General features: G+C 30.7%; 1 protein-coding gene across 1 annotated transcript; it reads left to right on the top strand.

Annotated features, from left to right (window-relative positions):
* Positions 1–576: 576 nt before the first annotated feature.
* On the top strand, positions 577–17,789 carry LOC113849455. The gene is made up of 4 exons (XM_027479373.1): positions 577–783; positions 16,615–16,827; positions 17,405–17,575; positions 17,736–17,789. Exons 1-4 carry the CDS (start codon positions 577–579, stop codon positions 17,787–17,789), a joined length of 645 nt encoding a protein of 214 aa, XP_027335174.1.
* The last annotated feature ends 213 nt before the right edge of the window (positions 17,790–18,002 follow it).

Genomic DNA, 18,002 nt, shown 5'->3' with positions numbered 1-18,002 from the left:
TAAAAAAGTCATTTCTATAACATAGAAAAATAATATCTACTTATTAATTATTTATCAAGTTGTAATATAGTTCATAATAATATAATGAAATTTCTTACTTTACTCAAAATTTTCAAACAATAAGATGAACTAAAAATACATAGAGCAATTTCATAAAAAACTTAAAAAATGGTAAGACTGGTCCTAATCTTCACTTGTAAGAACACCCTTTCTTTTATTTAACTCTTTAATATACTTTATATTAAAAGATATAACATATGAATCATCTCTAAATACAACATGATGCAGCAGCAACCATATCTCTAAATAGCAACAATATATTAGTTTTACATAGTATACAAAATAAACATTTTAGAATTGATGAGCTGTAGAATTGTATAGGAATATGCTTTGTTGATTTTTTATTCCTTCTTATCCCTTTTGGCTTTTTCTAGCATTCACTTTGTATATATACATTATAATCATTTGACAGAGAATATGTAGAATTGACAGAGTATACGCAAAATATTATGCCTATATTCTTGTTTTTATTCCTTTCTTCATTTCCCTTTTATGGTATTAGAGCCTTTAATTTCCATGGCAGACAACAAAAATTCTGATTCCTCAAGTCCTGAGGACAACATGCTACCACCTCTCCTTACTATCTTTTCTGACCCTAATCAAAATTCATCTAGTCCCTTTTATATCCACCCTAGTGAGAGTCCATCCTCTGTTATTGTTACTCCATCTCTATCAAGCAGCAATTATCTGTATTGGTCACGATTAGGGATGACAATGGGTAGGGTATGAGTAGGGTACTATAGTACCCATTCCCATACCCGCGTTTTAAAAAAATACCCTACCCAGCCCTATATCCGCGTGAGTATGAACATTAATCCCCGTACCCGTATCCTCTAGGTACCCGCATACCCATCTTGTGCCCATTATCCGCGCTTGTTTGAGAAAAAAACATTTATAAAAAAAATATATTTATATAACTTCACATAAGTGACATAATAATACAAAAATTCAATATATAGTTATCGAATATGGTACAAACATAAATAAAAAATAAATATTCAAAGATCACAAGTGCTAAATGTATCTTAATATAATAATTTTTTAAACTAAAATTTTTAGAAACAATAAGCGAAACTAAATACACAAATTATTTGTCAGTGATAACCCTATCTTGTGTGAGATTCGATCTATCGGCAATGTCAGAGCGACAACAAAATAGATCTGCACAATAGTTGTCCTTTCGTGTGGGATCACTTGGTGACCTCTTGTGGCGGCATTGACAAGTGACAACTAACTCTAATGAATAACGTTTCATAGTTATTAGGTTTTAATGAGACAAATATTGAGAATGAGAATAGAGTTAGAGTAGATAAGTTCAAGTACTAATAACGAAAAGTGGATACATAAAATATTTTTTTAAACTTTTGAATTTGAAATTGTAAGAAAATAATAGATTTAATTAAAATAATATAATATAATTAATATATATATGTATATATATATATATATATATATATTAAAACTAATATTTTTAACTCATATATTATACGAAAGTATTTTGTCAAAAATACAAATTTTTGAAAAAATATTTTAATGAATTAAATATTTATAATGTATATAAATTTTTTAAAAAAATTTGAATAAAAGATAAATGGTCACACTAAAATTTTATAATAAAAAAATATATGTGTATATTAAAAAAAATTATACCTTTTTATCTTAAGAAAAATTAACAAATAGAAATTAATATTAATTTTTTATATTTTATATCTTTTTAAAAACTTCTTTGAACGTGAATAAATAATAAGAATATTATTTAGATTCAATAGATTATAGTTGTACTTATAATACATATGTTGCATAGAAAAATATTATTTTAAATTAAAATATAAAAAATAAATTTAAATATTATCAATAAATAATAATAAATTTATGATAATAGTAGGTGATTGTAAAATTTATAAAATATTTACAATATATTTATTATTTATCATTCACTTTATGATTTAAATATCAATATGATTTTATTAATAAAAATATTTGTATGAAAAATATTTTATGTGTATCATATATAAAGAATATTTTAAAAAAAGTCAATCTCATGTTAACTATGTAATAATTAAATTGTATTAGCTTAATTAAATGATATAAAATAGTAAATAAATTTTTCTATTAAAAATATAAACCAAAATAAATTTTTTGGTTTACTTTATTATTAAATATATTTTTATATTAATCTTATATAACTTCACATAAGTAATATAATAATACAAAAATTCAATGCATAATTATAGAACAAAGTTCAAGCATATATATATATATATATATATATATATATATATATATATATATATATTTGCGGGTATGGGTACTTAGATACCCATACCCGCATCCATCCCCATTAAAATTTGCGGATTTTTACCCATACCCATACTCGTACCTATATAGCGGATAAATACCCTACCCATTGTAGGTAAATTTTGCAGGTGCCCATCAAGTACTTTACCCATTGCCATCCTTAGTCACAAACTTTTTGTTTGACCTTCATTTCTGAAAACAAGCTGGGGTTCCTCAATGGTTCCATTCTCAGTCCAACTTCTACAGATCCCTTATTTCATAGTTGGGAACGATGCAATACACTTATTGATGTCTCAAATTAATGAATGAGAAAGTGTACTAATTGTCATAGTAGTATCACTATATTAGAGTACCAAGTGTCGTATCCACATAGACTGTTAATTAAGATTTTCAATCTTTAATCACACAATTATTAAAGAACATAAACAATTGAATTATGATGATAAACTTGTTAGGATGAAAGATAACAATTAGAAAGAAAACATATTTCAAGAACAAAAGTCTATAAAATGAGACTAAGTCTATCTAGAAGAATAAAGCGAGTACCTAGATTGTAAATTCTCCTAAGCATTCAAATAACTAGATTTCTCCATCAACTACTTAGTTTTAATAATCTTAAAGCTGCAGGAATTCCTGATATAAGTCAATATCTTTCTCAAAGATAATGACTCATAACCCTCAATTAATTAACTGAAATCTTTTCCTAATTAATTCTCTTAGGTTGCATTAAATTTGATTGTGAATCCCATTATTAGGGTTGTCCCTAATACAGAAAACTTATGTCTTTCTATTTCTAGAATTGCATTCAAGTATTTTCAATTGAGCAATGGTAAATCATGCAAGATTTATACTCAAAACCAGAAAATAAGATAGGCGATAAATTGAATCATCAACCAATAAGTAAAACTACTCAATTGAACTTAAGGGAATAAAACATGAAATAATGTGAAGGAGAATCACAAAAAAAGGTAACAAAGGATTCTTACATCTAGGTACTCAGAAAGGAAATTAGAAATTAAACATAAAGAAACTACAATTCAAAATTAGAAAATAAATGAAGAGTCTTGTTGTTATCCCCAACTATAGTCGTCACTGTTGCTTTATTTAAAAGTGTCCCCTTAGATTTTTGCATCATCCTTCTTTCATAGTGGTAGTACCCTTACTTATTGTCTCACAGAAACTCAAATTTAATGCACAATAAAGTACACATTCAGGTACATGGTCATGTACTTGACCGTATACATATCTGATTTCTTAAATATTCACCCCTTGTAAATTTCTTTAAACTACACACCCATGTATATGGTCATGTACCTGAACGTGTACATCTTTGATCTCTTGGATATTCACCCCTTTAAGCTTCTTTGATCTATATGTTCAGATACACGGTCATGTACTTTATTGTGTATATCTTTACTTCAGGTGCTTTGCTTAATTTATGTGATCCGAGAAGTATACGAGCATATACACAGGTGTGTACTTGCTCATGTAGATTTCTAGTTTTGCAAGTCTTGAAAAGAAGTTGATATTACTTTCCTTTTTATCCATTAATCTTCTAAAGCTCTCACTTGTTCATTCTCCCTAAAAACATGAATAACAATCTAATTAATAACAAATTCTTACAATAGTTAACTCTAAATCTCAATCATTATTCATGAATTGCATTATAGGATTAAGCATGAAAAGGTACCAATTCAGTTACTGATTACTATACCATTCTCAAGTTTGTCTAGGAGGAACTAGATGATTTTCGTCCCCTAATACCTTGCTCATGCCTATCCAAAGAATTCCACCAGCAAGGCTTCATTGTCATATTCCTCAAAGATCTTGATGAACATTTTTCAATGGTGCAGTTTTAGATACTTCTCATCGATCCAATACCCTCTGCGAATCATGTTTTTTCGATGATTATTCAACATGAACGTCAACACATGAGTGTTACTTCTTTCTCTGCCGAACTCAATCCCTTCATTAATGTTGCTTCTAGTAAGGGCCGTGGTGTTCCACAGTTGGGGGGGAGAGGGCTAAAACCAATCCTTCTAACTACAAATGTGACTAATGTGGTCGCTCTGGTTACACCATCGATACCTGTTATAAAAAACACGACAACTCTGTCCTAAAATGTGAAGACTACAATCATCTTGGACACACGATGGATGTTTGCTATGCTAAGTTTAGTTATCCCCCCAGCCACCCTAAGTATCCTACATGGCCACGCATTAGCAACAAAAATACTCCATATGCAAATGTTGTGAAAGAGAAGGAGAAGTACGTAGAAACACACCAACACAAGGACTTGGGCCCAATATCAGTAGCTTATGGAAATCCTTTAACAAATTCCTTGCACTCTTGATGTGAGCCCAGATGCTATGTCTATTCAAGCCAACCTCTCTTACTCTAGCCCAAATCATCTCACTAACGATGTTTTTGGTATCACTTACATATTTTTTATCTGCACCACACACACACACATAATACCACCTCATCACAAACCACACCATGGATTGTGGATTCTGGAGCAACTGACCATATTACTTCATCTTTACATTATTCCATTCATACTACAAGATTAAACTAATAAAAATCAACTTACCAAATGGAAATATTATCCAAGTCTATTTTCTAGAATTATTTATTTCTCACCAAACTTTGTCATTCATAATGTTTTATATATTCTAGAATTTACCTTTAATTTATTATCTATTTCCAAACTCATTTCCACACTCAAATACCTCATAACCTTTTCTAATGATTCTTGCCATATCTAGGAAGTGAGCACATTGAAGATGATTGGTTCGACTAAACTAGAGGAAGGACTATATCATATAGTAATCAAGGAGAAAGAATCACCCTCTATCATCAACAACATTGCCACCAATAATCCCAGTCTTTAACATTTTAGATTAGGACATTTGTTTGGATCATCTCAATGTTCTACACCAACAATACCCTTTTATTCCTATATATTCTGATGAAGTGTGTGAAATTTGTCATTTATCAAAACAAAGAAAACTGCCTTATTCTTCTAGCACAAATCATAACTCTAAATTTTTTGAATTAATTCATATGAATATTTAGGGCCCATTTTCTAAAATTTCTATTCATAATCACAAATATTTTTTTAACCATATATGATTATCACAATCGATATACTAGGATTTAGACACATGTGCAAAATTTTGTTGCTTTGATTGAAAATCAATTTAGAAAACTATTAAGTGCATTAGAATTGATAATGGGCCAAAATTTTTCTTAAGGAAATTCTTCTCCTCAAAAGGAATTATTTACCAAACAAGTTGTGTTTATACCCCTCAATAAAATGGGAGAGTTGAACACAAATATCAATACATTCTTAATGTTGTTAGGGCACTTATGTTTCAATCAAATATCCCAAACAATTTTTGGTCCTATGTCGTTAAGCATATTTTTTTTTACTTAATTGTGTTTATTCTCCCTTATTTCAAACAAAACACCATTTAAGCTATTAAACAAACAATCACCAGATTTTTCAATGCTCAAAGTTTTTGGTTGTTTATATTATGCTTTAACAAATAATCCTTATCAGAAATTTAATGCACGATCCCGTAAATGAGTTTTCTTAAGATATGAGAATGGTATAAAAGAGTATGTTATCTTGGATACAAACAATGAAGAAGTTTTTATTTCTAAAAATATTTTGTTTCATGAAATGATATTTCCTTTTAGTGCCAACAGCCCACCTATCTTACCTGCGGGCCCAAACACAAAATTTCTACACATACCACTTTTAACCCAAGATATTTTCACTTATCACACAACCTCTACACCTAGCCCAGAATCATGTCTCTTTGAAAAACCCTTTTCCTCACCTTTACCAAATCCCTCTTCATCCCTTTCTACTATTCCAGAAGATCTTATCATCACCAACCAAACAACCCCAAATTCGCCCATCCTACACCTTAAATTTTACTTCAAAATAATAAATTTTGACAAAATGGGAATAATAAATTTTATTTAAATATAATTTTTCAACACAGGGTTTCATCAAAGTATTTCAAAATAATAAGAGATTACAAGTTTATATTAATAACTATTACAAGACCTATTAAATTACATCAAAATTTCAAAATAAAAACTAAGTCTTATAGCAGTTTCATCTATCCCTTCACTGAACCCGGTGCTGATCGTCTTGGTTACTTGAAAAATAAATGTAAGGATGAGTACTCTATACTATCAAACACACACAAACATAGAGACTCACCTTACGCACTCCACATGTAATTCTCATATATTCTACTTAATTACAGTTAATCACAAACAACACTTTCAAGCATTTCATTTCAATCACAATTGGTGCACTTACGACACCAATAACATTTACATACGTGCGCTCACTGCACGTAGCCACACTGTCTGTGGTACTGTGATTACAATTTTACACCATGGATGGTTGCCAATTACCCCGTCTCATGGATACCACGTTTGTGATCACGAGTCGTTGAGCAAAAGTGTTGGTCAGAGGTTTAGTCAGGAGGAGAGTATGTGGCTTGTAGTGCACCTACACTCACACTCACTGTTGGTATCACCATGACTCTCTCTTCCCCAAGATATTTCTACCGTCTCCATCTTCCACACCTTAGTGTATCGCTAAACCATTCATAGCATATTCACAACTGCATTTAATATGCCTTTTCACACACATTTTAGCCACATACAATATTCATTCACAGCACATGGCACACAAGCCCATATTCTTTCATAGATACAGCACAGATGCCCACATTTATTCGCGTTACATTTAACGAATAGCTATTCAATACACATAACATTTCAACATAATTCACATTCATCAATTTATTCCATCATACACACTATTCAACATTTATTACACTATACTCTATTCAATCTTTCCACTACAATCTCATCACAATCAATCAATTCTACCAAACACACATTCCAAACCATCCACATGACATTGTATAGCAAATTACATGGCATTCAAATATAATGAGATAGGGTAGAGTCCCCCTTACCTCGGATTGAAGACCCACACACGAAGTCAACTAAGAAAGTGCTTCGCCACACGAATTTCGCCCTAAATTCATGGAAGAACCCCATGAAAACCAAGGAAAATCGAGAAAACAGAGAATAGGGATAAGAAACTGAAACACTAACTATTAAAACTTACCTTCAAGTGTTCGCAACATGATTTCAACCTTTAATTTATCTCCCGAACAACTTTGGAGGCAATTGAATCGGTAAAATAAGGTTTTGGGTTGAGAGAATCGAAGAGATTTTGAAGAGAGGAATGAGAAATGAATTTTTAAAACCCTAACCCCTTCAAATACCTTTTTGGTCGCGACATTCTCGCTACAGCGAAACACTCTCGTTGTAGTGAGACATCTCTCACTACAGCGATTCTCCTTGTCGCTACAGCGAAAATCTTAGAAGAAACTGCACTCTAATTTTTGCAGAATCTCGCTACAGCGAGATCCTCTCGCTACAGCTAGATTGCATCTAGAAATGCACCTAGAGGGACCTCTCGCTATAGCGAGAAGGCGACAGTCTCACGCCTTCCTCCCAAGGCCTTCTTGCTACAGCAAGAACACCCTGCATTACACACTTAGCCTATATAGTCACACAACTCCAGCCCAAAACTCAAGTTAACCATTGTTACATTCAAATCATTATATAATTAAATTCACACTCAATACATTAATTTATACATTTATATTAATATATTAAAATATTATTACAAAATCCAAGGCATTACAATGGCAGTGTTGAATGCTACAAAGCTAGCCTCATGGCTAGGATATTTGCAAATTGAAGGCATCAATTATTTTAAGACATTTTCCCCTGTTGTTAAAATGGCCACGATAAGGGTTGTCCTTACTTTAACATCAATCAATCGATTAAGCCTTCTGTAGCTTGATATGAGTAATGCATTCATACATGGGGACCTCTTTGAAGATGTATACATGGTGATTCTACCAGAATTGAATGACTATCTTCCTTTTAAGAGTTGCAAGCTTTGTAAATCACTCTATACTTGAAGCAAGCGTGTTGTAAATGGTATGAGAAGCTTTCTACCTTGTTATTAGCCTATGGATATAGTCATTCTCATGTTGATCAAAGTCTTTTCATTAAAAATTGTAATTTTGAATTTACTGCACTCATATTATCTATTGACGATATTGTCTTAACTAGTAATTCCATTCGAGAAATTAATCACATCAAGCACATCCTTCATTCCCACTTCCACATTAACTATTTAGGCACACTAAAATATTTTTTAAATATTGAAGTGGCTCACTCTGAGCAAGGTATATCACAGTGTCAACAAAAGTACTGCCTTGATCTTCTCAAGGATTCAGGTCTGCTTGGCTGCAAGTCTTTCTCCACACGCATGGATAGTTCACTTCGTCTTCATGTTAATTCCTCTGACTTACTGACAAATCCACTTCCTTATTGTAGATTGGTTAGCCGTTTTCTATATCTTACTAGTACCATACTTGATATCAGTATTGCTACTTAACAATTGAGTCAGTTCATGTCTAAGCCAACACATGCTCATCACAATGCAGCTCTCAGGGTCCTTTATTATCTTAAAGGGTGTCCTAGTTAAGGATTATTTTTTTCTCGTACTTGCAGCACTCTACTTCTTAGTTTTAGTGATGTAGATTAGGCCACTTGCATGGATTCTAAGCATTCTATCACTGGCTATTGCTTCTTCATTGCCAATGCTCTCATTTCATGGAAAACAAAGAAGTAAAGTACAGTTTCTCGTTCTTCTTCAAAAGCAGAATATAGAGCTTTGGCTTTTGTTAATTGTAAATTGCAGTGGCTTACTTATCTTCTTCAAGATTTGAAGGTTCCGCACTCCATGCAAGCTCTCTTGTACTGTGATAATCAAAGCGCACTACATATAGCCACTAACTCTGTCTTTCATGAGCATACTAAGCACTTGGACATTGATTGTCATCTTGCCCGCGAAAAGGCTCAAGCTAGCCTCATCCAACTATGTCTAGTTTCCTCTTCTAATCAACTAGCTAACATTTTCACAAAAGGCCTTCCACCTTGCCTCTTTTCTACAAATCTCTCCAAACTACAATTGGGGGACATTTTCCTACCTACAGGTTTTGTGGGCTAAATGATACAACATATGAATCATTTCTAAATACAACATGATGCAGCTGGCATATATCATCAACAACAATATATTAGTTTTACATAGCATACAAAATAAACATTCTAGAATTGATGAGCTGTAAAATTGTATAAAAATATGCTCTACTGATTTTTTATTCCTTCTTATCCCTTTTGGCCTTTTCTAGCATTCACTTTGTATATATACATTGTAATTATTTGAGAAAGAATATACAAAATTGACAGAGTATATACATAATTTTTTGCCTCTATTCTTGTTTATATTCCTTTCTTCATTTTCCTTTTACATATCTTGCATTTCAAACTCTTCAAATGTCTTTAACATGTCAAAGCACCTTCTAACATATAAAGAAAAAAAAAGGTTGAAGTCACCTAGTTTCAGTATCTAGGCAAATAAGACCTTTGTATTTAAATTCTTGTTCAAAACATGCCTTAAATCTTGTTAATCTAGAAGGAGAAGATTTTATATATTTCACTGTAGTACAAATTTTTAAAACATAATTATCAATCTCCTTCAAACCCTCTTTCACAGTTAAATTCAAAATATACACACAACAATGCATATGAATATATTCTCCATCTAAAACTAAATTGCTCTAAAATAGTAGCCTTTTCTGAGATACTGCATATCAACATCATTTGATGAGGCATTATCAACTGTTAAACTTAAAATGCAATTAAGTCTCACTCATCTAAACACTTCTCTATAGTTTTAGTAGTAATTTTTCCTGAATGGCTGTAATTTGACAAAAGTGAGAATTTTCTTTTGCAACTTCTAATCATTGTTAATAAAATATCTAGTTAAATATATACTAAGAATATGGCCAAAAGTCTATGTGTTAGTGATAAGACAGACTCTGACAATTTTGAACAAGAAAAATGTTCAATTTGGTCTTTTCTGTCTCATACAACCCTAAAACATCACGTGCTAATATATTGTGTGAAATAATATAAAATTTTAGTTGTAAAACACTCAAACTTTTAAAATGATTCGTGCTTCACACATCAAAAAGGAATCTCCACAGTTATAAACATCTTTACCAATTCAATCTGACACATCTCTTGGTTAAATTTGAAAACTAAATTGAATTGGGGTTATTCTTACATTTCTTCGAATGAACTAGTATGAAATTTGTCCTATTATTAAATTTCATGAAACAACTATAATAATTGTATTTAACTTTTTATAGACAAGAAATTTATAGTAAAGCGATTCCAGACTTTAGATTAATTTTTATGCCTATTAGATTGAGATTGTGACACATTAGCATTGTTAGAGAATAATGCTAAAGAAGTCAAATGTTCTGTTGTCTCAGAAGCCATAAAATTATTTTGATCACTCATTATGTCTATTGTTTTGCATTAAAATTAAAATGAAAACATTGAGTTAAAATATTTTAATTTACTTAAAGAAAAATATAAAGGTCCATGAATTACACTACTTTATCACACATAGGTTTTAGTGATGAACAATGATAAATCACTAATAATTCTTAGATGTCCAAAAAATAAAAAATGAATAAAAAATAAGAGAATGTAAATTGTATTATTGATATAATTTCTCACATACAATGAAAAGATATGTAAATATACACATATTAAAAATGAATGAGAAAACAAAATAGAGAATTGAACAACTAAATTAACTAATTTTTAACTTTTACAACTACTTACCTTTACACTCCCCCTCAAACTCGGGTGAAGGTTTAGCAGAGACATTGAGTTTGAAACAAAACAGATAAAATAATGATGAAGAAACAACTTCTGTAAAAATATCAGCTACTTGAGAAGTGGTATGAATGTGAAGAACTGAAACTTGGATTGAGACACCTTTTCCCTAACAAAGTGTAAGTCTAGCTCAAAGTGTTTTGTCTTGGAACATAAATTGGGATTGGCTGCGAGAAGAACAACCCTAAGATTATCACATAATATTGATGAGGGATATGAAGAGAGAGATACTTGTAATTCATCAAGGAAGAGATGACATTAGATAAATCACCCGTGATAATTATATCATCTATATAGATTAAGAGGAAGATAGTTCCTTTGGAGGTAATTTTGTGAAATAAGGATGAGTCACACTTAGCCTGAGTAAACTCAAACTGAGACAAAGTAGAGCTTATTTTTTTAAACTAGGTCTTGTGAGTTTGTTTTAAGTCATAAAGAGCTTTCTTAATTTTACAAACCATTTTGGAAGATCCTTGAGAGAAACTTAGAGGTTGTAGCATATATACTTCCTCGTTCAAATCACCATTTAAAAGCATTATTGAAGTCAAATTGTCTTATTGGCAACTACTTAGACATAGTTTTTGTTAAAACAGTTCTTATTATGCTTGGTTTTATCACCGGACTAAATGTTTCCTTGAAGTGAAAACCTTTTGGAACAAGTATAGCTTTGTATTTATTTATGTTACCATTAGGATTGTATTTAAGTTTAAAGATCCACTTACAATCTATTGTGCTCCTATTTGCTGGAAGTGTCTCCAAAGACTAAGTGTTATTTTTCAATAGAGCCTAATACTCATGGATAACGATGTCAAATTGGTATAAAAACAACTAAGTTTCCCTAAATTTTACAATATAGAATTCAACCTTGGTCGATTTACAAAGATAAATCAATTTTTTTTTACTCTAGTTTTGTTCATTGAAATACAAATTACATAAGTTATTGCTTGGGAATTTCTTTATCAAATTAAGGAAAACGCAAAAGTATCTAACAAAATATGAAAACATCGATTCACAAATCCGCATAAACATGCATTACGAATTATCATAGTAGCTTAAGATTCAAATATGAAATTGAATAAAAATCAGTGTAACTATACAATTCAATCGAATAATAAAATCAAATTGATCTACAAATTAAATCAAAATATCATCCAACTAATATGTTAAAATGCATCAAATTAAGCTATCAATTGATTACCTAATTCAATGTCTAACTCACATAAGTGTAGATCATAATTATGATTAACAGATCTAGAATTAAAAAGAGAAGAATATAATCAAATTTGATGATTGTGAAATAGAACTCAAACTGTAATTTTCATGATCCTTAAAACTGTGAAACAATTCAGGAGTTTAGGCTTCCATGGCAGTAGAATTCAGAATGACAAAAAAAAAGTAGAATGAAAATTCAGAGAAAAGTATAAGAAAAAAGATTAAAAAGATGAAAAGTCTAGGGTTGAACCTTGAAATTTGCTCTTAAAGCTCTCTCTATCCCTCTAAGAATGTGAAAAAGAAAAGAAAAGAAAAGACCTTAAAAATATGAGTTTTAGACTATTTATAACTTTCTTGCACTTTTAGCGTAGCTACTTTTAGTGCTGAAAGTGTTTATGCGCAACTCTTTTCTCCAAGACAGCTCCTAGAACTTCCATTTTTGACATTGAGAGTGTTTACACGCAACTCTTTAGTGGTAATATTTTTTAAGATACTACCCATATATTTTTTCTCTTATTCTTTCGCAATGCAATTATGACATCAATGTCTACAATGATAAAATCTATCGCTTGTTTTTGATTTATTAAAAAATATTTAAATAAGTATAGATAGCAGTGTCCTACATAATCTTTTGAGTGGCATGACAGGAATAGAATAGAATGAAAAGATTTTTTAAACACAATCATCCTAATTAGAAAGTCTCCTATCTAGAATAAAATGATTTGTTTAAAAATAAAATTTTATCAAGAGAATGTTTCTACAATTTCTAATTCTAATAGAAATATTTAAGTAAATATTTAGCTATAAACTACAATATTGGTGAAATTAGACTCTATCAAGTCAACAAAGTGCTTTTATCATTTTCTAATGTCCTAAGATTCTCATAATTTAATAACGTCATTTAAGCCTATTTGTATGGCTGTTAATAGCCATTGATTTATCATAACTTTGTCCATAACTAAATTCTTCTCTTTTGACATGCTTTTGTAAATTTTGGTACCTTATTAATAAAATATATATTATTGCTGATAAAAAATAAATTGCAAGTTCAAAGCACCACATTGTTAGCCTATTTATCATGACTTCTCTCTCTTTAAGAGTTGTATTTCACCTTGAATACTTCCAATATCATTTTTCCTTGTTCGTTGTCACATGCGGAGTTATGCTTATTGAAATGAAATTAATTTTGTTTTTTTCTCTTTCCTTCAAAAAGTTGAAGCCAAGACTCTTAAGAACAACCATGGAAGTCCAAGGACCTCAATGATTAACGTAGCAACCTTTTAGGAAATTGAGGCATGGGTGTTTAGATCTTTATAAATTTTTAAGAATGAAGGATGAGGTAATTATGAAAAAGATGATAGTTCTAGTTGGTAAACTTTGTATGTAAACAATTTACATAAAATAAATAAATAAATAAATTTTTATTAAAAATTATTATGATAATGCATTGATAATATTTTTTATAAATTTTTTGTTATAAATTTATTAACTAATATTTCAAGAGCACTAATTATTATTTGACAAACTAAAAATTAAAAGGATAAAGTATAAACACACTTGGAGAATTAAAATTTAAGGGAACGTAAATACAACAGTTCCAACCTTCAAGAAATGTGATTCATTCATGTCAAATTACATTTTATCTCTTTGTTCATCCGACTAAATTACACTATTCATCTAAGTGCAGTTACTTTTTTGTCCTTTTCTAACCATTAATTTCTTCCGATTAATTTATATTATAAACATTTAAAACTATGTTTTGCTCAATCTTTATATAATTGTTTTACTTTTTGTTAATTTTTTTCACATTGACATTTTATTTCAAAAGCCAAGCTTTTTTCCCCTTATACATCACACAAAACTGATGATTTATAACAATTTTTATGATTAAATAAAAAGACTAAGTTTATAATTTAATTTATTTCAAACACACTAATAGTGTAAATAACTTTTTACATTTTCATTTAATCATGGATTGCTTTATCAACAATAGTCATTGAGTTATTTAATAATTAACATAAAAATCTTATTCATTTATATTCTAATTGATTTACAATGTAAAAATCTTTATACTAACACACAGTATATTGCAATTAAATTCTTCAGTTCACATGATTAAAAAAACAATTAATGATATTTTTAACTGTCAAAGAACTTAAGTTATATAACTGTTAAATATATGTTATTTTATAAAATTGTAAACAAACTAATGTCAAAATAAATAAATAAAAAAGAATATGAATTTGACTCCTTAGGTGTCTTTTGTTTTCAATTTGGTGCTTGCAGTAAAATATTGTAATTGAATCTCTCTATATGTGTGAATATTTTTAAAATAAGTCATTGTCATCAAGTTTTCTTCTAATGTGGTAAGTAAAATGCAGATCTAACAAAGATGAGCCGATTTGGCACTGTACACATCTTGATCATAGTTTTTGAGTGGCCTCTCAATCTTTTCTCACCAATTCACCACCACACTTCCCACTAGACATTAAGAACATTTTTGTTATTTTAATTAATTCTTCTTTTGTATTAACTATCCATGTATTAATAACCAATCTCATACATTATTAAAATATCTCCAAGCAATATAATAAACATATTCATTATAAGACTTGAATAATGTTTTTCTCACAAGTTAGCTTTTGAGGATAAATCAAGCATATATTTAATTTTATTTTGTTAAATTTAATTTAAGTTTAAGTATATTAATAAATTTTTATTAAAAAATTATTTATTACATTAAAATATAAAATTAAAAATTAAAAAAAATATTATTTTAAAATATTTAAACTCAATCTCTTAAAAACTAAAATTGGTAAAATTATTTCTAATGTTATATTAAAACTTATAAAATATTAATGTAGAATAACACGTTCAATGTACGAACTTATATCCTAAATATCCATTTCACAAGATACAAAACTAGTTTCAATACATTACAGCCCCAACATAAAATCTATAAGCTAACCATATGTGGTGCAGGTCAACTAAACAGCTTCTAGGGATCATCTTATTCATGTAGTATTTATTATCATATCTTTGAGCACGGTTATTCTCCTTTTTCATTATTTTATTGAGTTCCCAAGATCATGTCTAGTTCCTACTGCTACTCTGCTATAGTGTGAAATTTTCAAACACCATAGACTGCAATTCCGTAGCCTTACTCTGGACTCTCTTGAGTTGTTGACCCATTAATGACACTGCAATTTTTAAATCACAGATGGACCAGTGTGTCTGGTAGAGCGCTAGCAAGGAGTCACGAGCATTCATTTACACACGCACTCACTGCCCTTGCACGAAGCACTAAATTCACTCAGCGTACGCGTGTGGGGATAAAAAGCAAACCCAACACCAACATCAGACCCTTTAATTTGTAGCAGCACGAAAAACAAGTACTACTAGTAGTTTACCCCTTGGGTCCTTTTCTCGTGCATTGGACAAAGCAAATTTATCATGCACTAGCAGAAAATTTGATGCTTTCTCATATTCAAAAGGCTATATTTAAGTTGTGTTTATTTACATTAATCTAATTTAACAATAAGATTTTTAAAATAGAAAGATTATAATAATTTAAACATTTGAAGAACTGATTATAGCAACTCCCAAGATGAGAAAATTACACAGTGATCAGCTAAACTAAAATAAAGTTGATGGACTAAATTAAAAATGAATCAAAACAAAAGCAACCTAACTACCCTTTCTCCCCGTTTCACTTTCTCGACCTCTCCTCAGTCCTCACCTTGCATCTTACCTCTCTGTCCCTCTGTCTGATACTGTGAAACTTCGTTACATGGTTTCTTTCCTATTAAAATTACTTTATTTTGCTTTAGATCCCATACCTCATACCCCATTACACCAAACTTTTCTCTCTATCTCTCTCTCTCTCTCTCTCTCCTCCTTCTTTCTACCTCACACGCTGCCACAACTCACATGCACTCTTCTCTTTTTAAACCACTTCCTAACCCACGCTCACACACACAACAAAGATATCATCCCATTTCCAAACCATTTTCTTAGAGTTCGTCTTCACATAACAGCAATGGAAGTAAGCCTTTGTTTATTTTGTAACTTGTTTAGTTTTCATATTCTTGCTAGGTTGTGCGAACTTTTAAAGTTGAATTTTGTAATTTTTGTTTTATGGGGTTCGTATAAATGTGTGTATAATAGGAATATTACTACAAGAAGAGTCATGTGCCAGCATTTGGGAGCTGGGATTGGAATGAGAACCTTCCTTTCACACAGTGCTTCGAGACGGCGAGGCAAGCTGGTTTGCTACGATGCAGTTGCTCTGAGTCTGAGGACCGTGACCTTTACGTTACAGGGGACTTGTATGAGAATGATGTTGTCACACCCGCCATGATCGTTGTTCCTCGCAGAAAGGTAATTTACAAAATATCCAACAAAATTTATATACAATTTAAGATTACATTAAATTAAGGCATATGCATATTATTATTTTTAAGCAATTATTAATGAATATTTTCAAAATATTAATTAAAGAGTATTAATTATTATTATTAAACAAAGTTGTGCATCATAGTGATGCCTATGGGGTTAGACCATGCGAAGTGAAAATTGAAAGCAACTTTGTCTTTGTTACTGCATTCTCTATTGAGTATGGATGGTTTGTTCATACTTTATGGTGGGCCCTCCCAATTATTCAATGCATCCATTATCAATGCTTAGCGGAGCGCCAGAAATTATTATCTTGTTCTGTGTTTATTTGGTAAACGGTGCTGGTGTTCAATCATGACAAGTGGGGTTTTGCTCATGCTCATTTTCATTATGATTTCATGTGGCAATAAACCAACGAAAGTAGTGAAATTATATTATAATGACATAATTAACTTTGTTAGATTAGAATTTATGTGTGAAAAGACACGTAGCCTAAAACATATGACTTTATGGAAAGCATCAAGATTGTTCTTAATTAAATATTGTTTTGCTGACATTGAAGGCAAAGGTGCGTGAGCAGCATGAAAAAGAAACAAAAATGATGAAGAATTGGGTGAGTGACGTGGAAATCGAACCACCGAGCCCAAATCCACTGCCAAGGCCAACTCCAAAACCTGTTGATGAGGACTTGTACAAGATCTCACCGGGGCTTCTTTATGCTAAGGCTAAAAAGGTCTAACCCCACACACACCTTTACTCTTTTTTTAACCATAAATGTGGGACTTTTGCTTTGATTTTTCTATTATTTTCCAAAATTTCAAGTCTTTGTATCTTTTGATAAAGTCTAGATTACTTTCTAATTTGTGTTTTCTTTCTCATTTTATTGTGTGCAGAAGAGAGGGTTGTGTTTCTTTTCTAGTTGCTTGTTACCAACTTGCATTGCCTGAAAAGCCGGAGAAGAGATGAAGATGGCAATGCGTGTGTACATATACGTGAAATAGAGGAATAGATACTTCAATTGGATGATGCTTAAGTAAATGAAGCATATTTTGGGTCCAAGAAGACCATTATTACAGTGATGATATGAGAGGTCTTCTTGCCAATTTAGAGAGTGGTTTATTCTTTCACTTTTTCCTATTAGTCTTTGGTGTACTTTGAGG

The sequence above is a fragment of the Abrus precatorius genome, unplaced genomic scaffold, assembly GCF_003935025.1.
Source record: "Abrus precatorius isolate BTA unplaced genomic scaffold, Abrus_2018 Scaffold9, whole genome shotgun sequence".
Taxonomy (NCBI): Eukaryota; Viridiplantae; Streptophyta; class Magnoliopsida; order Fabales; family Fabaceae; genus Abrus; species Abrus precatorius.
The sequence above is the reverse complement of the archived record's forward strand: the minus strand, read 5'-3'. Positions and strand labels throughout refer to the sequence as shown.